Source organism: Episyrphus balteatus, chromosome 2, assembly GCF_945859705.1.
Source record: "Episyrphus balteatus chromosome 2, idEpiBalt1.1, whole genome shotgun sequence".
NCBI lineage: Eukaryota > Metazoa > Arthropoda > Insecta > Diptera > Syrphidae > Episyrphus > Episyrphus balteatus.
In genome coordinates, this window is record NC_079135.1 from 86683971 (window position 1) to 86711099 (window position 27129).

The 27129-nt window shown below is 31.2% G+C and overlaps 1 protein-coding gene across 2 annotated transcripts in view; it reads right to left on the reverse strand.

Moving 5' to 3' along the window:
* LOC129912315 (myc protein) overlaps positions 1-27129 on the reverse strand; it is a 96346-nt gene that overhangs the window by 17847 nt on the left and 51370 nt on the right. The window contains exons 1-2 of one of the 2 annotated variants that reach the window (XM_055990524.1): positions 13535-14554; positions 1095-2501 (exon numbers count right to left, since the gene is read on the reverse strand). In XM_055990524.1, coding sequence (XP_055846499.1) covers positions 1095-2403 — 1309 coding nt within the window. In that variant the 5' untranslated portion in view covers positions 2404-2501; positions 13535-14554. Of the gene's footprint in view, positions 1-1094; positions 2502-13534; positions 14555-27129 lie in introns of those variants that run through there. The other variant, XM_055990525.1, reaches the window with a different exon arrangement.

A 27129-nucleotide genomic window follows, 5' to 3' on the forward strand; every position in this document is an offset into this window, starting at 1 on the left:
TGTGACATCAGACATCGAGAGAGACGTGACATCAGACAATAAATTTCAGTCTATTTCCTTGCCTATTTCTATATTCGTATTTCTTTATGACTTTGGGAAGGTAGGTTTTTTCTGTAGTAAAAATAACAAAAAGTCTCAAATAAAAATAAATTTAAAAAAAATAAAGAAAAACTTGAATGTTAAGCTATCACATTTCACGTTCGTTGCGTGTTAGCTATGTCCTTCTCTAGGGGTAGGTTCAAGCCTCAACAACAAAAAATATATTATAAAATAATACAAAGGGTCTAGTCCAAAGAGATATACTATATAGTTTGCAAAGTGACCAACAATTCTAGGCTTATTGTTTCCAACAGATAACAGAGAGAGAGACAAAATTCAAAAGAAGCCATATAAAAAGCACACCATTACCATTGATGACAACTGTTGGTACCTTGAACCTAGAGCATAGGGAACCATAAATAAAAAAATTAGCCTCTTGCGGTGAAACAACCAAAGCAGGTATTTTCTTCACAACCGCAAAAAGAGATTGCTTTTGTATATATATACACATAATAATAATTCCAGACATCCTTGCATCTAGATTTTTCTTGGGCGCGATACAACCTACTACTCAAAATGTGTTATGTACTCGGTATAATTATGAGAAAATATCTTTGCGCAAGACCCAATCCTGGCGACAGAGAAAAAAAATATTTCATAGCTGTTTGTAGAGAAACGCAACGCACACACCCAGAAAAAAAGAAAAGGTGTTAATTCTTTTGCGGAGAGAATCATCAGTTTCGTCTTCCAGCCAGCCAGCTAGCGGCGTAAGGATTTGTACACTTGTCGTGCCACAAACACACGTGGTACTATTGATTTTTTTGTTTTTATAGTAGTAGTAGTAGTTGTAGATGGAGTAGTCTGGTTTGTACTACACAATATGCGCATAAATGGGATAGGTTCAAGGCCCACTTGTACATTTAGGCGGGAATAGTATGTATATATACACTATTTTGCACTTTTACGATTTTTGTTAGAGAGGACATTGACGTTTTCTAATTGGATAAACACACTAAGCCTTATTAAAAGTATGTATTAAAAAAAAAAAACCTTACCCGAATCAGATGGTGTTTCCAGATTTGGACTTATGTCATCGATTCCATCTTTACTTCTTGTATAGCTATGATCACTATGCTTGATTGGATAAGCTGTATTACTACCAATCACATTCGACGAAGAAAACGACATAGACGAAGAGCAACCACTTCTTTTCGATAACAATGAAGTTGCATCTCCATCAAACGATGATGCATCATCCGATGAATCCCAATCACCCGCCGAACTATTATTTTGTTGTGACGACGATGAATATTGCCGATCAAAGAAACCCTCATCTTCTTCTTTAATACGACAATTCTTATCATATATGCTATCTTTAACAATGACACTTAGTACATCCGCCAGTGAGCCATCTTCAACATGATTGGGTTCGATTTTTGTTGTAATTGTTGTTGTATCTTCCAACTGTTCGCGCAATCTATTAATGGCCATCATTTTGTCAGGATCATTTGAATCCAATAGTGAGATATTATTTGATCCCATGACACATGCAGTCAAATCATATGAATGTTTGAACTCAGTGGCATCGTCGTCGTCTTCTTCTAAACTGTGCGGTGTATCGGGCCGGCCGAATGTGGTGGGCGATGTATATGATGAAGCCATTAAATCGCGATCACGTAAGAATTCCGTTGTCTGTATCACTGGATTTTGTATACTGTTGCTTATTTTAGATTTCTTGTGAATCTGTTGCTGTTGCTGTGTCGTTAGCTGCTGGTTTGTCATCATTGTTGTCGTCGTTGTCGTCGTTGTCGTTTTTCTTGAATTCAATAATAGTGACGTGCCAGGCGGTATTTTTTGCATGCTCTGTTGATTTGTATTTTGTTGTTGTTGTTGTTGAGTCTGTATTTGATGTTGTTGACTTTGACGTGTTATAAGTCTTAAATGATTTTCTGTTTCATCAATGGGTTCTGTTTTAATAACTGTTGCAATCATTTTATGATTATTATTTATAATTGCTGCCATTGGTACTGAATCTGATACATTGCTATCACTTGATGTTGAATTTGATGATCTATTTTCCGGGGAACATTTGCCCGACCACATACAATTATAATTGCGAATTTCTGGTAGTGTTGTATCATCAAAATCTGAATTTTCACTACCGGGAAATTCAATGGGACCACCCGATTCGAGGAGTCTTATATCGTCGCATATCGAGCGCGGTATCGAGCATAAACCTTCGAAGAGTTCTTCTGGATCAGCGCTAATGATACCATAACCCTGACCGAAGGCATCGCTATCGGTCCAATCGGGTTCTAAGAGCGAATTTGATGAGCTAAAAGCGCTTGGATAAAACTGCGTCATTTTGTTTTAGTATTTCTTTTACTTCTGTATCAAAGTTTTTTAATACAATGTTATTTTCTTAGCACTATGGGGCTCTTAAGAAAATTCCAAATTACCGTCTGAAATGAAATGAAGAAAAAAAAAATACAAATTTAGAAGGTCTTTATGGTAAGTAAAATATATAGAGAAGTGTATTTTTATTTAACAACTCTCCCTAGTTACCCATTTGCAGCCCATTTTTGTTACTAACAGAGAAACTCTTAAACATAAATAATTCCAAAGTGAATCATCATACAAAATTTTAATCTAGTTTGCCAAATTATTCGATATGATTTGAATTTGTCGTTATTATTACTTCCAGCTCCGGAAGTAGTAACAACCACCACCATTACCACCAAACCATTGAAAGGGTTCTTTTGTATGTTTTTTTTTTTATTCATAGACCTATAATCCAGAGAACATTAAATTTATCTAATATTTCTGTATACTTTTTTTTATAATTTTTATTATATACCATCTGGCGACAAACCGAATATACGAATATGTAGGTAGTATACGTCATCAAGTCATGCAAATAAACTTTTGCCATAAACTGTTTATATATTGATAAGGTATTTTTTTTTTTTAGGCATTTACTACTTTTTTATTAGCAACATAAACCTTGTCAAGTATGGAAATATTATTTATAATAAAAACGATTGTTATTATGTAAGTCAAGTTTGAAGACAAGACAGTAGCATAGAAATCATAAAAAAAAAAAAGTATGAACTAGATAGGTCATGTAACTTTTTGGTAGGAAAAACCGAGGAACATAATTTTAGTTGCTAAGTGCGTGATTACTTTCAAATAGTTTTCAAATTTTCGTCAAGTTTGCTACACCCAATTTTAAAATATTTACTAAATCAATCAAAGTTTCAAGAAATTGGGACCCAGTCGTAAAAATTATGCCCAAATAGTTAGAACCGTTTTCCTTAAGATCATTTGACTGGTTTCTAGAGTTAAAGAAGGCGTGACAATGGGCGGATATAAGAATATTTTCTATTTTCTTTGGAAGTTTCATCCAGATTGTTTAAGGCTTATCCGGAATGCAGCCAGAAAAGTGGTCGAGAGAGTATTTTTGTAAGTATTTTTTTCGAAATTAAGTTTACTTAATAGCTGTCTGCTGCAAAAAGTTGACGAAAAAAATATTATTTATTTCGTCAACTTGTAGCTGCTAACTTAGTCGCCTCTGAGGGCATTAGAAGTGAATTTTTGTAGTCACGACAAGCTGATAGCAGATTCTACTTGGGTTTGCGGCTAACAACCAACTAAATGAGACTCGTACGGTGTTGAAAAACGTTCAAACTACAAATATGTAGTTCCGACTGCTGTAAATGTGATGACAATTGCCTGCAAATAATTATGCGCCAGATTTTCCAAGACATAGCGTAGTAAGTCAAGCTGTTTCACCTATATTTTGCATTTCTTAAGTAATTTAAGAAGTTATTGCCCTTTATGACTCCAATGGGAATTTTAACTCTTTCCGCCAGTGACTTATAAAGGTCCGATTCTTGCCTGGCAAGTTCATCCGCCTTCTCGATGCCTTTAAAACCACCGACCAGATCGTGAGGCTTCTGCTCAACATTGAGAGCTCATCTGAATCAATTAAGAGAATGTCGTGGCTGAAGGTATGATTGCAAAATCTCTTGCCTCTTAGTTACGGCATGCTTCCTAAATTGCTAACAGTTTTGCTTGCAACACGATAGCAAAAATAGGAAGCCCATTTCGAAATTTTAAGGGATTTCTGAGATACCCTTACCTACTTAACTGGTTTTCCAATTGTTGCAAATTATTCGACAACTGCAGAACGGAAGCAATAGATTCTAGGGGTTACCTAAACAAGCCATTGTTAATCAATATCACATAACAAAACATCTGTTCTCTAAAGAACAGTGTCCATCAGCCTATCCTAAAAATTTTGGTACACCTCCACTTTATCTGATGAGAGATTTAAGAAACATCTGGCAAGGTATGATTGCAAAATCTCTTGTCATTTTCATTCATCATCTAATCCCGCCTAAATGTTTAACTCTGTTTCGAGTATCCAAAATAGAAAACACAAAAAAAAAACCAAATAAGCCGGGTAGTGAAATTCTGTGTTGTGTGCGGTTAAGTTGTTACAAACCATATATAGAAAATGTCATCTATAGGTTTGTTTTTTTTTTTCTAAATGTTAAATCCTATACATGATGAGTCATTTTAAAGAAAACTGTATAATTCTAAGAAACAAATCTTAGTCGTGGATTACTAATAAAAACAGTTTTCAAATGCAATTTTGCACTATTGGCCGAGAGTAGGTATAGGTAATATGATTAAGCAACACTACAATTCGCACGACAGCGTCAAAAAGGCGCCATCTAAAAACCGGCCATATATAAAAATTTCCCATATCTATAAACTACACTATAAGGCAGACTAATAGTATTTTTTTTTTGTTGTATTTTTACTATGCACCAAGCAATACGTCAACTTGTTTTTATTATTATTTTTCTTTCTTATTATTCTCTCTACCTACAACAAAGTAGTAAAAAAAAATCATTGTATTGTAGGTATAGTATCTGTATCTCTATATCTACTTAGAGTAATTAAATTATTATTATTATTTGTATTTCCTTCGTGTTTTTGCCATTTTGTGTGTGCTTTCTTGCTGCTGCATTCCGTCGGTCGTCCGTATTTTGAATGTGTGTGGTTTAATTCACCGGTTGGCTGTTGTTGCCAATCATGGCGCAGCAGCGGCAGCAGCTAGCACATGTCATAGCAAAAAAAAAAAAAAAGTCTGATAATAAAAATTATTAGACACACAGTCAGAGATAACCTAGTTCTAGAGTGCATGTGGAATATACGATAGAATCTCAAAAAAGACTGTAAACGTTGTTGCTTAGCAATAATTTGAGGGGCAAAGTTGCAAAAAAGCAAATCAATATAAGGTAGATAGTCAATATTTCTCAAATGTATCAAATGAGTTATTTGAAAAATGCAACTTAATATTTTTGACTATACAAAAAAATCTAATGCATTCGGTTGTAAACCTAATGCCTGCACACGTAGGTGGTAAAAAGTTGTACAGAGAGAAAGAGAGAGTAAAGTGTTATTTACAAATGAATTTTAATATTATATTTGTTAAATGTGGCGCTTTAATGATTGTTTATTTTAAAAATAGAACTTTGCAATATCTCTAATTCATGTGAAATTTTTAATTAATAAATTTCAAATTGGTTAATGTGTAGAGAAAAATAGTTGTAGTAGACGACTTATAAAAATGCAACGATACCCAAGACCTAAACAACACACCACATCACAGCACAACACACATTTACGAATCACGAGTGTTTTGTTTTTGAATTAGCAGACATGTGTTGTTGTTGAGTGTTTATAAAAAGGCGGAATTCAATGCAATTGCAATATTAGAAATGCAACGTGTAAGGGTTATATCATGTTTATGACGATGATGACGTTGATATTTTTTTGCTGGCGTGTAGGTGATTTTTTTTTGTTTGTATCAAGATGCAAGATGCTGATTATTTAAAATAAATTCAAAAGCAATACAAATTGATAGATATCTTTTGGCTTAAGATATGAATAAGGTACCTCTACAATGTTTTGAAGATTTAGGCGGTTAAATTTTGAATTTCGTCATTTTTATTTTGTGATAAAGGAGTGTTTGACTTTAGGCTTTAAGTGCAACTTAGAAATCAAATTGAGTAGGTAGGTAAGATAGGTAGGTAGAATGGGTTTCAAAGTTTAATGGATGTCTTTTTGGGTAAGTAGGTACATTAAGTACTTGATTATTATGGTACAGCTATTTTTTGAATAAATTAAGATTTAAAGTTGATAGATTTAGAAATAAATATTAAAGCTTTAGTAATATTTTTGTCCCTTTTTACCATATTTAACAATGAATATTGTAAAAGTGCCTTAAATATTCTTATTTAAAATACCTATAATATATTTTAACTCCACACTCACTCTACAAGTTCCTACCAGAAAATGATTTTATTTTTGAGGCGAAAAGTTGTCGTGTTTTATGGATGCATTCAGCAATTTTGCAAATTACTTTACATTTTAGCTATGTTAATTTAAATGAGGATTTAAATATATTCATTTACATGTGCATTAATACATACATCACCAATTCCATTAATGAAAATTTAAAATTCCATTTTTCAAAATTTCAAAGAAAAATTGTATATCTGAAAATTTGTTCAACGCCTTCCTTTTTCCCATTAAACTTTTGAACATAATTCACGTTCACAATTTCCGAAGCAGGAAAACATCCGTAACAAGTCTAATTATAAATGCTTCACTTGCTAAATCGATTAAGGTTGTTTCCTGGCTTATCGATTCTCGACACATAATTAAGTAAAACCGTTTAATTTGAATTTTTTTACTTCATTTCTCTATTTCGAAAATTGTAAAGGGATTTCGTGTAATTTTGAAATGACAAATGATTTTCAGGGGAAATGAAATATTTTCGATTCATTTACCGTGAAATGTTCTTGAGCCTCTCTGGAACTTTTCCGTTTGAAATTAAAGTTCATTTTCACGTTGTTTTAAAAAAGACTTTCGTTTTTGTTAATGATGCGAGTCTAGCAAAGAAAAATGTAAAAAAATGTTAAATATAAGTCAACATAAGTTAACTTTTTTTTAATGGTTCGTCAATGGAATGTAGGAAAGAAAACAGTGGACCGTAGCCCTTCAAGGGTCGTAAAAATGGACATCACGTAAGCATTGAACAAAATCGTTGATTATCGTAAATCATAATAATCACAATTCAAGACTAAAAATGGATATAATTGTTGAATTTTCAAAAATATTTCAAAAATGTTTCCAATACGATTTTTTTCAAAGAAAATTTTTTGGAATGCTTCTAATATAATTTTTTTTTTTTCAATTCCATCTATTTTTGTCTTCGGAACAATTCAACACCCACACGCAATATTTTATTCCTATCTTTGAGTACCAAAATGTCTCCCACTGTGAATAGGAAACACAATGATTTCATAATTCTTCTGAAATAAGTCTTAACTCTTCAAATCATTTCCTGAAACTTTAATTCCCAAAATAAAACAAAATACAAGTTTTTTTTCGCTAGTTTAATCAAGCAAATCTAAATTATAATTTATTCAATTTCTAACAATCTAACCATTCATACTGATCTTCATATCGTATCTGCAGGTCTGCAAAAACACATAAAAAACCTAACTGAAGAGCACCCTTAAACAAAAATAAGAAGACAACTAATTTTGTCCCCTATCCTTTTTTTTTCGAATGAAGTAGGGTACCTAATAAATTCTTAACTGGAAACCACTTCACTCTTGAATCTGATCTTCCATTGAATTCTACCGCGAAAACAGCCAAAGAAAATATAAAAATATACAAAAATTCTTCTTCATTGAAACCTGTCATTTCACATTGGAATATAATTTTAATTTGGAACATGTTCAGACATGTTTAAATTCATTTTTTTTTTTTTTTAATTTTATCGGCCTATTGAATGTATGAAGTATGTATATTTGTTTAAAGTATCTATGGTGTGTATGTCGTCGTTGTCGGGTAGGTATTTATTTAGTTCCACAAATTTTTCAATCTCATTATAATTCAGCAGCAGCTTATATGAAGAATGACGCAAGTGCGTGCCTATCTAACTAAACGGGCTATGCTATTAGATTAGTATGTAGGTATTTCTCATATTAACTTTTTTACATTGATACCTAGAATTTTAACCATTGTATTTATTCTGATTAGGTTCAGACAAATCCATTAAGATTGAGAAAGTGAAATTTTCCAACTTCCACTATAAAATCAGTCAATATATGTAGAATTGATAGAATTATCTGGCAAAAATTCCGAGTTCGACTTTAACTTGCTAAACACTTTAAAAAGTGCATTTTGTTATGAAAAAAAGACTTTTGGGAGCCAAATATCGCATATTCAATGAATTCTTAGGGCAATTCTATGGTAACTCACGTTTCATTCACAAAAATTTCCAACACATAAATAATTTTTTTTTTTTTTCAATTTTAATGTAAATTGATACGAAATTACTATCCATGAATGGAGCATAACTATTATTTTCATAATTAACTAAAAAAATTGTCTTTATTTTTAACATTTGCTTGGGAAAAATAAAAGTTTGATGGTAACTCACGTTACAAAAATCGGACACGAATTTTAAGAGTCCGACAGTATGAAGTTTTTATGTGAAATTAAGAATCTTAATTTGTTTTCAATGAAGATTCCATACATACAAAATTACAAGCTTTTAATATGAGTGACAAAACCAAACACTTTTTCAATATTTCGAGGAAAAATTTTAAAATATTTAGGTAACTCACGTTACATTATTTTGGTAACTCATGTTACCTGCGATTTGTGGTTCCAAAAGTAAAGAAAAGATGCATTTTCACTCAAGTTTTCTTTTAATAGAATAGTGTGTAACGAAGCTTGCTTAAATGTTAACTTATTTTAGCACTCACAATGGGATATTGTCATCGTCACTATTAGACTCATCATATTTTCAGTTTGCTTGTTTTTCCGTCATTTTCATGTGAAATTCTTCTGTTGTTGGCAAGCTTGTGCTATAAAAATGCTTTAAGATTATAAAACTACCTGAATTTTATGTCTATCCATAAGGGAATACAACAAAGAATCTTTTCTTGCAACTTGCATAAAGAGTTGCCGTTTGTAAAAAGTAATTTGCTAATAAAAAAAAAAGTAAAAAAGGCTGCATAATTTGTTCAAAATTCGTGTCCACTTTTTCATGGAATTACCCCTTAGTAAAATTCTAAACAATTCTCAAGAACTTCATTAACATATTTCTGATTAATTAACAAAAAGCCCCAAAACTGCAAATAGAGTGCAGGTATCAGAAGTCTTAGTAATTAAATTATGCATTCTCAGAATAAAAAACAGGAAATTTAGAACTTCTAGCTTCCTAGGCGGAAAAGGTGGTAGCTATTGTGATTCCTTGGAAATAGAAATCTTATCAAGTATAAAAACCAAAACCTATCAACTCAAATAGTATCTTCAATTCCTTAAAGTGTAGATAATTTAAATTTATCTGCATTCTTTCAATTGAAAATGACAAAAAACAAAAACCTTTAAGAAAAAAACAAGGCCCACAATTAAATTGGCAGCGCCCATGAGCCATGACACAAGAGTAGTAGTAGATGGCGTAAGAGGAAAAACATCCCATTAGTACTTTTTTTTTTTCTTCTCTTCTTCAAATCTCACCCCGTCGTCGACCGACTGAAAGACGACGACGCCCGACGCTAGAAGCTCGAGCCATCATTGTTTTATTATTATCCGCCCACTTTATATCGATTCATAGAAAAATTGTGCTGAGTAACTGAATATTTATACCATACCAATGTAGTAGGTATAAGGTACATACAAATATCTTGTATATCTACATTCTGTCTAAAAAAAAAAGGCCTAACACAATAAATTCAAAAAAAAATTATTCTCATTTTTCCCAACTTTCTGGCCTAACATAAGCTTTAGATAGGTTAGGTAGGCGCATAGGTACTTTCTTTCTCATCCCACACGTACTCTCAAAAAGTCTCCTCATAAGAGAACTGAAAATTAAAAAAAAAAAAGTCCGTATATGTACGTAGGTAGGTTAGTTATTGTAAGGTAGGTGAGGTCGAGGTTTTTTATTACTCTTTTTTTTTTTACCGGCAAAATAAAACTACTACGTTTATGTTTAGCGTCAATGCAGCTGCAGTGGTTCTGCGCATAAACCTTTTTCTCTCTCTCTCTCATCGTAGTCATATCATCGTCATAGTCGTCGTATAGTTGTTTTGTTGGGTCGTCGTTTGTATCGTGAAAGTTGTGAAATTTTCTTTCATTGAATCGCGAAATTATAGTAGAATGATGATGAGGCCATTTTTATATATCATCTCTATACTCTACTTTACTCTATACAACAACCCTCTCTGTGAAAAATGGGTGTAGTAGAGAGAATAGAGAAATAGGTATAAGAAAAAGTTGTATAACACGATACAAAGTCTTGACAGACGATAGCCTTTTTGTCATACTTATCAACCGCTTAAAATTTGTTTTTTGTATATGTAGTAAGTACCTAAGAAAGTATAATTCAATTGTCAAGTAGGTACCTACTAGGAGGTACTTGTTAACAATGAAAATATGACATTTTAAGAATTTTTTATTGGTTTAATCATCAATCTTGTGATTTTATCAGAGAATTTAGTGATATTGGAATTCCGTCATAAAAATATAAAAAACCTTGTTTACAGTTTAGTTCTTCGTAATTTGTTTAAAGGATTTTTTTTTTCTCAGGATAATAAAATGATGACATCCTTTATCCCAGTCGTGGAAAGTTACATACACATAATCCACCTGATTACGACTTAGATATAAATGTTATTTTTATTACGCATTTGTAGATAAGTTCGTTCAATGAATTTCAGAAAACAAAGCCCATCTGGAAAAGGTATGGGGCGTTTTACTATGAAAGAAAAGACGTACATTGATGAATGTAGAACACTTTTAGATTTTTTCTCAGGACTAAATACATAATACCTGTGTAACCTTTAGAATATAAAAGCTTTAGATTGTTATGGGTAGATAGGTACATAATATTCATATTGCGTTGTTTCAAACAATTGTTTAGATTTTATTGAATTTTTAAAAATGGGTAGTCCAGTAAATTAAGTTATATTTTGCTGACCTCTTGTTGTTGCGGGCAAGTTTTGACCTCAATTACCAAACTTCTGAAGACCTCAATTATCAAACTTCGGAAAAAAAACCGAAATTTTGGGTTGGCGCAAAATAATTGGGGCTCTGAGTTCAAATCCATCCTATTTTTCACTGCCTCCTGCTAGAAAAAGTACATCTCTGATTTGCATTTCGGACTCTACAACAAAAATTTTTTAAAAGTTTTCAGTCACCAGTGTCCCAGAAATGTTTTTTTTTTTTTTTTTAATTTTTAGACCTGAAGGACTAGCTTCTTAGAAGGTTGCCTACCCTAAAATCTTCAAGTCAATTAGATTTTCTTCAATTTGAACTAATGACCGTTTTTGTAAACCCATCAGTTCTCAAAAGCCTTCTATTCAAATATTATCTTTTTTCGAAATCAAATATTAAGGCTCTTAAAACTTTTGTCGTGAAATTGTGAGAATGCTTATTTTTAGAGCTTGTTCCTTAGACGAGCTTTCTTAGAAGGTCCTTAAATTTCTCGGATTTTTTCCCTGCTAAAACTAGAGCAAAACTAATTTTCAAAAAAAAAAAAATTAAGATCTCAAGAAATTGGCTAAATATTTTGGAAACTATTGAACTTAATCTTTGAGATCTTAGGAACTGGTATTTTAAAAATTATTAAGCTCAATTCTTTAGATCTTAGAAACTGGCGCAATATTTTGGAAACTTTTGAGTTTCTAAGGAAACTGGTTAAATGTTTTGGAAACTATAAAGCTCAATTTTTGAGATCTTAAGAAGCTGGATAAATATTTTGAAAACTATTGAACTAAATCTTTGAGATCTTAAGAAAATTTGTTAAAATTTTGGAAACTATTGAGCTCAATCTTTAAGACCTCAAGAAACTGGTTAAATGTTTTGGAAACTTTTGAGTTAAATCTTTGCGATCTCAAGACTTAATATTTTGGAAACTCAATTTCTCAGATCTCAAGAAACTGTCTTAAAATTTTGAAAAGTTTGAACTCAATGTTTGGGATTTCAAGAAATTAGAAATTTTAAATCTTAAGAAACTGTTTTAAAATTTTGATAACTCACAATTCTTGAGATCTTAAGAAACTGGTGAAATATTTTGGAAACTTTGGAGCTCAATCTTTGAGAACTCTAGAAATTCCCTTTAAAATTTTGAAAACTTTGAGCACAATTTTTGAGATCTTAGAAATTGGTTAAATATTTTTAAAGCTTTTGAGCCCAATTTTCGACATCTCAAGAAACTGTTTTAAATTTTCCAAAACTCAATCTTTGAGATCCCAAAAAACTGACTAAATATTTCGTAAAATTTTGATCGCACAGAGATCAATTCCTCCCTAAAATCACAGCTACCTAATATCAGGATAGACGCCTAAAGTTGCGTACTACTAAATGGCATCGTCATCTTCTTTCAAGTAAATTCATGGAAAAATTGAAATTTTAAAGATTTAATATCCTTGTCTTTAAAAAAATTGTTAGAAAATTAAAAGCTCTTAAGGTTTAAAAAAGATGACTTGCACCCTCCAATCAATCTAAGCTTAGAAATCGATTTTTCAAAAAAATCACAAATTTTCAAAATTGGTCCAATTAGTCAGCCCACTTTATTTAAAATAGAAACAAAAAAGCCATATGGCAACACGCAACCAAAAAAAAAAAACTAAAAACTCTCCTGTCATGTTTTTTTTTTCGTCTGTCTGTCTGTCTGTCTAGTGCCTCACCCAATTTTGTGCAATACTTTATTTTTTTTTTATTTCTTCTATTTTTATTGTCTATCTCTTTCTATCAGTTTACAAACTTGTATTATTATTTCACAAAATTCTGCAACGCGATTATTGTTAGGTCTCGTAGTCGTCGAACGAGGGAGAGCCGGTAAAATTGTAGTGCATTGCACATTGCAGCACGCCTACATGCTCTAAGGAAACGGGCGTAAAAAATACCGCAATTCTAGATCGTGTGTACTAGAGAGCTAGCTGCTAGCTTAGCTTACATACCTACAAACAAAAATTTATTATAAAGAGATTCAAGTCAGTGACACTATTATACTCGTGCACTCACTCGCTAAACACCCAACAGAAAAAAAAATAATACACTAACTTTAACTACATCACACAGAAGAGAAGTGTAGTGGAGAAAAAAACGAAAAAAAGTTGCATTCCAATTCCGCACTTCGGACTTTTGCGCTAACTTTGTTGGTTGTGTGAACGAGAATATAAACGAACAGTGTTTTGCATCATGAGAGCGCGATGATTCACACACAGCAGCATAGATTAAGAGTACCAGCACAGAGCCAGTTTAACGAACAAAAAAAAAAAATAATTATGATTAATTTGTTGCAAAAAAAAAAAAAAAAAGAGAAAAAATTTACGAAAAGCCGGTCGAAAAAAGACAACAAAATTAAACAAAAAAAAAAATGATTTTAGGTACTTACCCAACGGTAATTGATTTAATCCAAGGAAAAATATTTATCACACTTTTTTTTTTAGTATTTATTTTGTTTGTTTAAATTTTTTTTGTTAAAATGTCCTTTATTTTTTTAACAAAATTCAAAAAAAAAATTCTCTCTCTTTCTTTCTCACCAACACAGTTTTTGACACTTTTGCAGTAAAATTCGCGAACTTCTTATAAAAAATATTCTCTTCAAGGGAACAATGATGTTTTTTGTTGCTTCGATTAATCTTTGACTAGCGGCAAAATTTTGTTTTTTATTAGAGCTCGTTTTTAATGTTGTAGTTGTTGTTGTTATTATTTGCTGGTAGTAGTTGTTGTTAAAAGGATGCTGCTGACAATGGTGGTGTTTACAGATTGTTGATGGTATATGCATGACACCACGGATGGACACTTTCTTTTGTTTTATTTTTTTTTTTTCTCTTCTCTGTATTCAACAATATGGAGATGTAATAGAAATAATTGCGGGAGTTTTTTTTTTTTTTTAATTTGTATGTTTGTTTGTTTTACTGTTATAATTTGCGGTTTTTTTTTAAACTTGTGATTTTTTCTCTCTCTTAAATTGCCTTTGAGGGAATTTATTATAAGTTTTCACGTCAGGAAAAATTCAAAAAAAAAAAAAAGGTTTTGGTTATTTTTTTTTGCAAACTGTTATAATTTTTTATAGCGGTTTTGTTGTTGTTTTAAATATATTTTATTTGAAAATATATTTTTATTATTATTTATTTTCCCACAAATATTTTTTTATCTGTCCGAAGAAGTTTTTTTTTTTAAAGAACACATTCAACGGATTTGAATATGGAGAGGAAGAAAAGTCAGAGCGCTTTGAGAAAAAGACGCCTTTACAACCAGCGCGCTAAAGACGAACTATTCGCAGGTTTTCTGTCTGCCCGACCGTTTGGTTGTGAATTTTGTGAATTTTTAGTGCGGTAACTTGGCGGCCGGCACGGCAGCAGCAAACGGCAATATTGTCGTCTAGCACTCAGAGTTTTCACACATACATATAGCTATTGTTTAATCAAACACACACACAGTGTAACAAAACAAATGATGATGGTGGATATGAAACGTGGAAAATTAAATTCCTAAACACAAACACACACATGCATACACACATAAAAGGGGAGATTATTACATTTTGATTCTGGTTTTTCGCTCCTTTTTAACTTTGAGTGAGTTTTTTTTTTCTACTTACTATTCCCTTTTCATCCCTCTGGCATTTTTATGAGACTGTGTGTAGTAGGAAATTTTGTATGCCTGCAGCATACAAATAAAATATATAGGAGAATAGAGGTACAAGATATGTATAAACATAGAAATACCGTGTTTTCATTGAATAGTTTTTTATTTACTTTTGCTTTTTACAAAGTTAAAAAAAAAACAAAAATAATAATATTATTATTATTTGTGTACAACTAGTAACTACGACGACGTACGACAGGGTACACACATGGGGATGATATTTTTTTTTATTGTTATTATTTTTTTTTTATTGCTAAAACAAAAAAATGGGAAATAGCATAGAATTGAGGTATTTTATGTTGGGTGCTATAGTAGCGGCAATTATTATAAAGGTGGTAGATAGATAGAGGTACCTAACCACTATGCTAGTGATAGAATGTCAAACATAGAGCGATGGAGGTAAAGTAAAAAAATCTAACTATCTAATGAGCTAATGACCATTAATGCAATTTAATGCAAATCCTTGGAATTAATTGCGATTTTGTATATGCAATTTGTAGATAAGTATGTATTTGTTAGTTGGTATGCACTTATACTATCTGTTTTTTGTTAATGATTATGAAGGTAATAATGCGAAATTGTAAATTTTTTTTAAAGAAGTGGGGTAAGTTGGTAGGTATTGCCGATTATTATGAAATACCGACTAATTTTTTAATAATCAAGATGGTATAGGTATGTTAACATTTAACAATACCCAGAGAGGTTCTTGATATTTTTGTGATGAAATTTATAACAAATAGGGTAAGTTCGCATTAAGCCGGCTATTTCCAGTGACCAACATTGTTAAAGAAAAAAGCTTAAAAATGAGCAAATTTTTGCCCGAGTTTTTTGATTCAAATAACATTTGAAGATAATAATTTGGCATTAAGTGCAGTTTTAGGTCTTCTATTTTTTTCGAGACGAGATACATTATGGAGAGCTCAAAGCTATACAAGACCAAGTCACCAAACGTGAACTTGTAAATATAAAGAGCTTAAGTTGATACTACATTACTTTTAATTACAACAGCAATCTAATAACTTTATATTTGTATAGTTATCTTAGAAACTTAGGCAGACTTTTTGGCATAGTTCTATACGTTCCTAATAAAGCCTTACGAAGAGTTTGGCGCCAGAATTTGAAAAAAAAAACATTTTTTTTACTTGATCTAGCTCAGCTTATTGCTTTTGATGTATTCTTTTAAGTATGTTACTGTTTCTTTGTGCGAAAACATTTTTTTTTACTCAATAAATATACTAAAATGAATCAAAAACTGCTAAAAAGCAGAGTTAGCAAAAAATAGGTACAATAAGTCTCATTTTGACCAGTTGGTGAATCTACTGTCGGATCACTAGTGTAAAGCAGATAAGTGGGAGAGTTAGGATCCTCTAAAGTCGTATCAATTTTTTTAACATGTTGCTTAGATATTGACTTGAAACTGAAATCTGAGGGTTCAATCTATTATTTTGAATTAAAGATGCACAAAAACGCTTTTCACCAAATAACTTGGTACAAGAAATTAATTTATTGTAGCAAAGTTGTTATAGAACAAAATACTTTTGAGGTCTTCTTTAACTTAACTTTTTTAAGGTTTTTTAGTTTTTTAATGAATGCATAAATGAATGATGAATGGAAGGATGTGGAGAGGTTGCCTTGCAACTTATAAGGCCTATTGTGTTCCAAATTAAAAATTAACTTTTATAGCACTGTTTCCGAATCGAACCCTTTGAGAAATTCGATTGGAGTATTATAAGAGGAGGTGTTTTTTTTTTTTTTAACTACAGAGTGATGTTGTCCAGGTATTTAAAGTACCGATAATTTACAAAAAAAAAAATAATAAATAATTGCTGTTATAAAAAAATGTCATTACTTTTTTGTGTACTTTTTTATATACCAATCTATAAATCTTTTAGATAGATTAATTATAGCGTTTGAAAGTTATATGCGAAGAATTTGATATTTTCGACTCATGACGCGTTCATGATTCGGTTATGTACTTTCGGAAATGTATTCCTTATGAAATATAAAGATCTAATTACACTAGTTTACAAGTTTTTGGTTCTGGGAAAAAGTGTCAATAATTTATGAGAGCTTTTTTACTTTTTTTTCAATATCAAATCATAAGTTACAAACAACAACTCTTTATGCAAGTTGTAAGAAAAGATTTCTTTTTATACACCCTGAAGTCTAGAAATTTAGAGACAAATCAGCTTATATTATAAAAATTAGTATAAGCTGGTAACTACAGAAGAATTCCACATGAACGTGGAGGAAAAACAAACCTACAATAAACAAGATGGATCTAAGAGCGTGTATGACAATATCTTCATGATTACTAATATAATTAACCTTTAAGCTGATTCGTTACACAAAATTCTATTCTAAGATAACTGTGGTAAAAATGCACATATTCTCTTTTACTGTAACATTTATTTTAACAAAATAAATCACAGGTAATATGAGTTACTAAATTAATGGGAGTTACCTGAATATTTCCCATTTTTTTTCTAGAAAGATATTCGTATCTGTCAGAAAGGAAAATTTGAATCATGCTTCGAGGTTTACTGACAGGTAAAACTCTCCGATTCGTATGAAATCGGACATCTTTACTCCACAATAGGGCCGAATCGTAAATATTTAAAAATTAATAAAAAAAAAAAAACGTTATTTAAAGTATGCGAGTATCAGAAAAAAGATCCAGGAAATGATACTTTTGCAAATTTTTATTTATTTTCTTTCCGAATGATTTAGCTTCGATGTTGAACAATTTAAAATAAATGAATGGCTGTAGTTTTAAAAGGTAACACATAAATAAAGTTCTTCTTTTTTCTTTTCTGAGGAAATTCCTTGCACGACAAACCTTGAAATGTTTAACTTTTGATTGATTTTTCTAAAAATACGTTTGCAACAAAGCAATTTGAATAAACAAGTTTTATAAATATTTGTTTACCAACCTGTATTACCAAAATGAGCCCGTTACTATTTTTTGCTGAAAAAAAAAATATGTATTTTTACTGGTTACACACCGTCTCCGTCATCTAAAACATCCAATTTACTACTTTCAAATAATAATTACATATGCTAAAAATGTTAAAAAATCTTCAATGTTCTTATAAGCAAACAATAATTAACCATCTACCTATGTATCTCTAAAACGAAATTTTAATGAATGAACATCCATCAGAAGTGCATGTAAAATAACCTGTAATATTTCAGTGTAGTTTCATTCTATCTAAAAGGCCTAACGTTCCTTCTCGAAATTTTATTTACGATATAAATTCTTACTTTTCACCCTGTTTTGTAGGTTTTTACGTATTCAATTTTTGTTTTTAATTTTGGTATGAAGAGGTTCATACTGACCTAACGCAATAAAGAAAAAGTGTGCAGTTTAAGGTCATGCTTTCGATCAACTTATCCAATAAGAATTCTTTTCATCAATAATTGTTTGTTACCAACTATAGATTTTCTTGTCACTCATTTACAAGATAAACTTCAATGGCAACACTATTCAACATTTCAATAACACTCAAAATTTATCTCACTTCTCACTCAAGAAAAACCCGGCAAGTTTACATTTACAACACAGATCTAAAGATAAATCATAAACAGACACACACACACAATCTCATTCATCTCTTTCTCCTCCAGATTCCTGTATAACAAAAAAATACAAATTTTGTTCTGCTTTAAACCGGAGCATGTCACAGTTGTCTTTTTTGTCATCAATTTTGTATTACATTTCCATCTAATCTTTCTCTTGTAATTGTACAATGTATCGTGTGTTTGCTGTGCTGGCGACATATTTATTTACTTCTCCACCCTCACCTCATACGATACAAATATGATGAGAAAAGCTTTTGAAAAAGAAAAGATAACAAAACAATACAAACCACATTCTCACATTGCCAAAACTACTCTACTCCCAAACACAGATGCAAAAACAAAAATATTCTCATGAGATTTTTATAATAATATATCCACTCACAACAATTCTTTTGCATCTCTCTCTCGCATCAAACAAGGCGTAACTGGCTTGTTGTAAAAACTATTAGGAAAACTTTAGTTGTAAAGGTTGAAACCGCTTTTTAACGAAAGGAAATGATAATTACACTGATTTGAATTGTTTTTCAATTAATTTCAATTAAATCAACAATTGCGACTTTGTGCAATTTAGGTACTACTTTCTACAAATTGCTATTACTATCTCTTTTTTTTTTGTTGCTTTGCATTGTCGATGTCGACTTTTTGAGTAGAAGTTTTTTGTTTGCTTTGCTTTGCGGCTCTTTTGGCTCTCGATCTCTGACAGTGTTAATAGATCAATAAATTTTGCAACTATTCAGGGAATTTTTATTTCGCAAAATGGGACTTTTTTCATAAGTCCGTTAATTTAAAGTTAATCCTTGATGATCCTCCATGAAATTGAATTTGATAAAAGATCAACTGATAATGATAAAAGGAAAAGAATTGCGATTTAAAAGCCGGTGTTTTTTCCTTAATTTTGGGGGATTTTTTTAAAGATTCAAATCTAATGAGCACTACTTGCTCTCATGAAGAAGGTAAACAAACACACATTAGCGCACTCAGATTTTGTCTTAAATTTGTATTGATGTTTTTTTTTTTGTCATACATACATTCATACCCAAAGTTAAAGAGCACTTTTACTTTATTTTTTTTTTGTTTGGTTTTCCTATTCCGTCGAACCAAAGTCGAATGTTTGGCTGGCGCTGATATTTTATTCTTGCAAAATGCGAAAATTAATAATAGACAGAGAGACGTTAAAAGGGGGTGTGTGTGTGTAGGTTGTCGTTGTCGGTTTGTGTTATGGGAATGCTATGGAATTTCTCTCAGACGCAAAAAAAAAAAAAAAACTGAGTTCGCAATATTGAGTTGGTTTGGTTTGGTGTTGTGTGGTTTGTGTTTTGTGTATGCATAAAAAATTTCGCATGTGTAATATGAAAATACGTATTTGAAAAAAAAACCTAGGTATATGCCTAACACGTGTCATCGCTGATATGCCATTATAAAAAGAAAAACCTAACACAAGGAGGTGCCCGGTGGGGTGGGAATTCCTTTTTTCTCAGGTTATTTTTTTTTTCTTTCAATTTTTTCTGTTTTGTTGAGAACTTATGGTGGTGGTGGGTGTTAGGTGTTTGATTTTTGCCAGTGTTGCGCGTTTGATTATTTTTTTGAATCAAATACACGTTTGTATATAAATGATGACAAAACATATAGGAAGTTAAGTTAGCCGCGCAAATTATATTTCTGCAATATAAATGTTTTGCTAGAAATAGAAATCAAAAGTAAATATTGTGGTTTCGTTGTGGGGTTGAAGTGTTATTTATCTTTTCAATACCTAGCACCTACGTACCTATACCTACCTAGACTAGACATTTGACGAATTGAATTAAGCGATTTATAGGGAGGTAGTGTAAGTAGTTAGGTAGGTATTTAATAAAATGTAGAGTAGAGATTTAGGTCGGAAGATGTCCATTAAAGGTTGACATTGTCCTTAATCTTTGGCACATATTATAGGACCAAAATGCAGTACCTACTACCTACCTTTTATAGGTACTACCTACGTATAGAGAGGCTTACAATAATTTTTTAGGCATCATAACACCAAGTTTTATAGATCTTCTGAAACTCTTCAGACGTCAAATTTCTTGATTGACTGACTGTCTGTACGTGACGTGTTGAGAAAAGATGTACCTACGGTTGTTGGGTAGTTGTTCGTCGAAAATGAATGATGTCTTTGACTCTTGAAATACATTCTGAGTCAGGTACTTGAAACGATATATGGGAAATAAGTAGTTTTGAAAACAAACCCAATGGATCTAATATAACGTAACGGTAAATTTGACATAAAAGAGTGAGATTCAAAGAAACAATTTTAAGTTAAGGACTTGCACATTGGAATTTTCGTTGAACGAACAAGTTTCAGGTCCTGGGACGCTGAATGGAAACTGAAACCTAGAACAGTACACTGTTAGGTAGATGGCTGCTTCTTTGAACGATGAATGCAATTCAACGTCCCTACATGTCAAAAAGCTCTCCCAGCAATAGGTCAAATTCTATGAACTTTAATCAGGCGATAAGGCCAAAAGTGAGCGACATTGGCCGCTCAGTAGATTTTGAAAGTTAATATTTTATCCAAATTTAGCCATATTCAATTTTTGTAACAATTTTAATGAAAAATAAAGTTTCTTCTTTTCTCCGTTACATATACAATATCCATAAATACTCTAAGGATAAAAATGGCCTATTTAGTAGAAACATTAAAAATGTCGTTTTTTTTTTTCTCTTTTTTGAATAGTTTTTCTAAAGTGTATTGCAATATTTTAAAAGCATACATATCGATAAGAAATTTAATTATCTACAAAAAAATTACTTAACACAAATTTTCAAATTCGGCTTGTTTTTCAAATTATAGACAAAAACTCAAAAAGTAGTAAAAAGAGCCGAAAATTTTGATCGTTACAAAAAAGGTAATAGCTGTGTAACTTATCCATAGATTTTAAAGAAAAGTACCTTGTACTCTTTGCAAAAGAGTGTACAAGACATGCAAAATTTAAAACTGTAAGGATTCGAAAGATTTTGAACTTTTTTTTTGTCAAAAATTTCCTTTAAAAAATCAATTTTTTTTTTTAAACATCTGGAGTTACCCAGAAAAGTTATTCTAGTGTTTCTTCTTATTTATTCTGCTTTCAGGTGCTTCTTCTTATGTTCAGATTAGTCATTTATTACTCAAGATATAACCCAAATATTAAGTATTCCTAGAAAACAAAAAAAAAACTGTGAAAAAATATAAAAACGTTTTTTTTTACGTTTTCTGTTATAGATCAGCTTAAAATGAATCAATTTCATTTTTAATTACGGGTTTGGAAAGGTCTAAATATTACCCTTTGAATGCAAAATTCAATTATGTATATACAAAGTCGCAAATTATTTTGGGGGATTATTTATTTGGAGAAGTTTATGTTTTGAGAAAAATGACACAAAAAGGTTTTATGACATATGTAGGTATTTTTCCTATAATATAGGAATATTATTCTTTTCACATGGAAGTACTCAAATTTGATAGTGAAGATTTTTGCACAATTTGTATTTTTTTGATAATCTAAAAAAAACATCAACATACTTTTACATATAACCAAAGATTATAGAATATTCTATAATCTTTGATATAACTTAATATTAATATTAAGACTATAAGTTCTTGTTAAAAGGTTCTGGTGAAACTATTTTTGATGACTTACTTTTTTTTTAGAACAAAAATCTAAGGTTGTCTAAAAAATTGTTTTTGTATTAATGACGTACTACTTCAAAAGTGATTTCATTAAAAAAAAAAAAAAACAGTTTATCTAAAAAAAGAATAGAAAATTACCAACATTTATTTTTTTTTGTAGAACTTATGGCTTCCGTTCCAAAGGCCGAAAAAAATTATTACTTTTTAAATGAAAAAAATATATATTTTTACTGTTTTTGAAAAGGTTTTAATTTTTGAAGTTTTTTCAATGGTTTTTTGAAAGCCACAAGTCCGACAAAAAAAAGATAAATCATAAAATGTTGGTTTTTCTTTTATTTTGCATAAGCCTTTTTTTAAATAAAATTTCTTTTGGATTGATACGCTAATAAGATGAAAAAAAAAGTTTAACCCAACTTTCATAATAAATCCTTGGACATTTTGGTTTGTTTTGATAACATTTTTTAGCCTAAGAAACATACATTTTTTAAATGTGGCTTAGCCTTTTGTTAAGTAGATCATATTTATATTAAAAAAAAAACACAAAATGGATTTATAAATAAATTGATTGATAGATATGTAAGTATATTATGTATATAGGTTAATGTGTTATATCTACATTCTACATGTGCAGTACATACATAATGTAAATACATACATATAGAAAAACTTTTACAAAATAAACTTTTGTGTTCTGTTAAGAACTTTTATTAAAAGTATCAGATTATTAATCAAATTCACCCAAACTGAGAGAAAAATAAAACAAAATTTGCGTTAAACTATCATAAATTATGCCACAATGTGTTAAACTTTTTTCCTTAAAGATAAACATTTTCCCTTCTTGATGAAATATTCCTCAACAAGGAAGTTATCATATTTAAAAACGTAAGAGGGCGGCAAGCAGGACATAAATTTATATGAATAGATTGAATTGATTTCATAAAATTTTTCGGTCAAACACAAACCAAAAATCTCTCATACGAAGAAGCAATCTTTGGGGTAGATAACAATCACTTCGTCTTGTCTATAACCAAAGTTGGTAATAGATTTTTGAAAAGAAATATTTGATTTGCAAAAAGAATGGGATGGAAATTACAATATGAAACGAATCTTCTTGTTATCAAACTTTGTAATTGATAGCTTGGGGGATCACATTTCAACAATGGTTCATAGTCTGTTTTAGAAAAACCCATGATTGGTAAAATTAATTTTTTTTTTAAATAAAATTGATTAAAGGTTTTTCCCAGAGGGCTCTATTTACTTTCAAATAATCCAATTCGTTTTATCTTAATCAGTAAACCGCGTTGCGTTTATGCTTCTAGGGTTAAAGTTTGTAATTGATCGGAAAGTTAGTGAAAGATATGATCAACTCCAAGATAGAAAGCGACTGAAAATCAAAACGTGAATGGACTTAGCTACTAGCGATAAATTGAGTTATATTTAAAGAAATCACTTGACACACTTTTTTGTGAGTGAAAAATACATATATATCACGTGAGGTGATAAGTTAATTCTTTTCATGATGAAGAATGAATGGCAACCCTAGTAGCAATATCACGTTATTATGATGTTCATAATTTTTTCTTACGAAAATAACCACCCCATAAACAGTAAAAGGACGAAGACACACAATATACCAATTTTCATTTCGTTGTAGACAAATTTATTAATGCTCTTCCACTCTTCAGAATAATGAGCCATGACGTGATTCAAATTCATTTTTTTTTTCTTATTATTAGATACTTTGATAAGAAAAAGAAGTATAGCCATCATGTTGATGTTGTATCATAAAAATCAAAATATCAACACCAAGGTCATATTTGCCATCAAGTGTTTTCGATTTGGGAATAATACTTGAGTAAATATAGGTACATAAGAGTATATTACACAAAAAAAAAATAAGGACATTTTATTTCAAGGACTCATTTCATAATTTTCTGCAAAAGCCATTCATTTCATATTTCATACATTAAATTCACATAAAATGTCATAGTACAAAATAATTTATTATCGTCTAACTTCATAACATGTATTGTTTTATTGTTTTAATAGTTTCCTTTTTATCGCAATAAAAACTTCATTTTATAGTTCTAAAAAGCCTATAGGGAAGCTATAACTAAATCAAACTGAATTTTCGGAAAGGGGTTGATAAGACATCAATGTGCCTTGTTAGTTTAGAAAAATGCCTTCAAACTTATGGGTTTTCTTCAATGCAAGGACGGGTAACTCATTGTCATCAGTTTTTTCACAAAAGGTGAGTTAAACTTATTTTATGGGCAATCAAATGAAATACATAAATCTCTTCTAAAACCAAATATTCCAAAAGAAGTGGTTCGCCGGTATTCAATCAAATTCATCTAAAATGGAGGGAGTACGTCGCGTCGTACTTTCTTCTTCTCGAGAACACGTATGATAAATGTTCGAACTACAAATTCAAGATTATACTTGGCGTCATATTAATGTGAACTTTTCTTTTAACTAGATATGTCTACTTTTCGAATTGACTCCAATTACTTTGGCCTATAGTTAAAAAAAAAAAACAATAGCAAAAATAGCAATAGAAACATACGTTGGGTCCTACGTCCTGCATTGAGGGAGGAAGATTGTCAGACGTATTTCCAGTTCAAAGTGGAGTTAGGCAAGGCTGCATACTGTTACCAATGGTGTTTTTATTGACATAAAACGGAGGAATTCGATAAATATCCTGACAACAGAGAAGCAGGAATCATCAGGCTGAAAATCAATACTGAAAAAATAAAGATTAATAACTTCGGAATATAGACATCCTCTCAATTAAACATTTCTCAATAGTCGGTAGAGAAATAAGATTTTAAATATCATGAGAGTATTGTCTCTACCGCAAAAGGCAAAAAGCTACATTTGGGCTTTTCTACAACATTTGGAGGAATAACTCTTTCAGCTCAAACATTATAACTATCCAAAACGTTCAAAAAATTTATTGTCTCTAAGCAGATTACATATCAGCTCTGTAATAGGTGTCTTAACAGGACACTGTCTCATAGGTAGACACGCCATAAGACTTGTCGTAATCTCTAACGACTTCTGTAGAAGTTGCCTTGATGAGAAAGAAGAAGAAACAATCCAACATATTCTCTGCTCATGTCCTGCCCTTTCCAGTATAGACGTAAAAAATACTTGGAAAAATATTTCTTAGAAGATACTAGTGAACTAATCAATATTGACATCTTCAACCTTCACCGCTTCATTAAAAGCTCCAACTGGTTTAATTAGTGAGGAATTTCCTTACAAAATCATGGTATCACAACGGACCAATGAATGGTCTAAGTGTGTCAGTCGTTTTCCTAACAGCCATTTCTACCTAACCTAATCTAACTCTTTCAGCTTAAAGACAAAGGTCTGACGGTACCGCTAAAATGTTAAATTCTGGCTGCTATACGAATGCAAGATCTTATAAAGTTACGTCGACTGTCACAAGGAAGCTGCAAACTTTCGTAAAAAGAAGTTTAAGAAATATCTAAAGTATTTTCTGACTTACATAATTTGAAAAACAAGCGATTGAGTTTATTAAGAGCATGACAAGATTAACATCAAAGGGTGAAACGATCTACACAACATTATAAGACCAGAATAGAATCCTGTCATGATGATGAAAGGGTATAGATGGCAGAAGAAACGGATGCGTTGAAGAAAACTTTTTGTAAATTGCTCAATACCGTGGAAAACCCACCATCCGTTAAAGAATAGGACTTGTACGTTAGGGTGTGTCATAGTGCTCAGCTATGGAATTTTCAAATGTTATAGCTTTTAAAAGTTGCATTGCTCATCAAAATTAAATTCTGCGTTCACAATTTTAATTTTTAATAATATCTTTGGCTCGCTCAAAATACAGGAAGAAATCTAAGAATTGCGCCGTTTGGATACAAAAAAAAAAATATATATTAAATATAATTCCCAGAAAAAACTTTTAAGCTTATATTTCTCGAAATTGAACACTTAGTAAAAAAGCTGCGAAATAATATAAACGAAGGGAAAAAAATAATTTTTTCATATAAAATCGTTTTTTTCTTAACAACTTCAACCGATTTGAGTGAGCCAAGGACGTACGATATTATAATTGTTTTTAACATAGGTATTATTAAACTTTAGACCCTAATACAACTTTTGACTACTATTACATTGCAAAATTAGAGTACTTTTTTTAGGCCATACAAAAGTGACACACCCTATTGTACGTTGACGGTCAAAACATTCGCTACCAAAAACACAACTACAAATTGTAAGACCAATAATATCAAGACCTAAATGGAGACTTTCTAGTCAGATGAAACTTGACCTTTGAATTAAGTTGTGTATTTTTCAGATAAAATCTAGGAAGCCACTAATATGATCATGCCCTAACCGCTTCAATGACTACAATTTGAAAGAGAATTATAGCAGATATTAAAGGATTTCATTGTAAGTCTTCAAAGTTTAACCAATCTTCCTTCACTAAGGTAGATGTTAGGTTATGTTTAAGTCGCTGGATGCTGAAACCCAAATCACCTAGAACCTATTAGTCGACTGCGTTACCTCAAGAAATATCGATCACTAGTCGAACTAGAACTACACAATATTTCTAATAAAGAAACAATGAAACTTTTTAAGGCTGAGCTCACTAGATTACACTAGTGTTCTAGTGATCCGGCACCCACGAGAGGTGAAAGTTTAACCGTTCTGACATCTTTTTGAGAGATATTTGAAAGCCTTGAAAAGAAATGGATTTTTGTAGACAAAGAGGCAAGAGCAGTCAACAAATTTAGGAGAGGAGAAACCTCATTTACCGCCGATAGGTTTGCACGAGCAAAGTAAAACTTTGATTTTTTTATTTGTTTGCTCAATACTCAGCTCTTACGTCAGTCTTCAAGAACGAATGCTAAATATTATGTCTATTAGAATAGGGTGAGAGTTACTCCTTTAAAGGCCTTTGAATTCCGAACTCTTGTATTTCCTCCTGAAGACCCCATTAGCCAAGTCATTAAGCTAGTTTCAAGCCCTTTGTAGCAGTTTCGCAATAATGGTTACTTGCCTGAGACGGCAATTGCTGTTGATGCTACATCATCCGCATAGTAGTCCACTGCATAGCAGTTTGTACC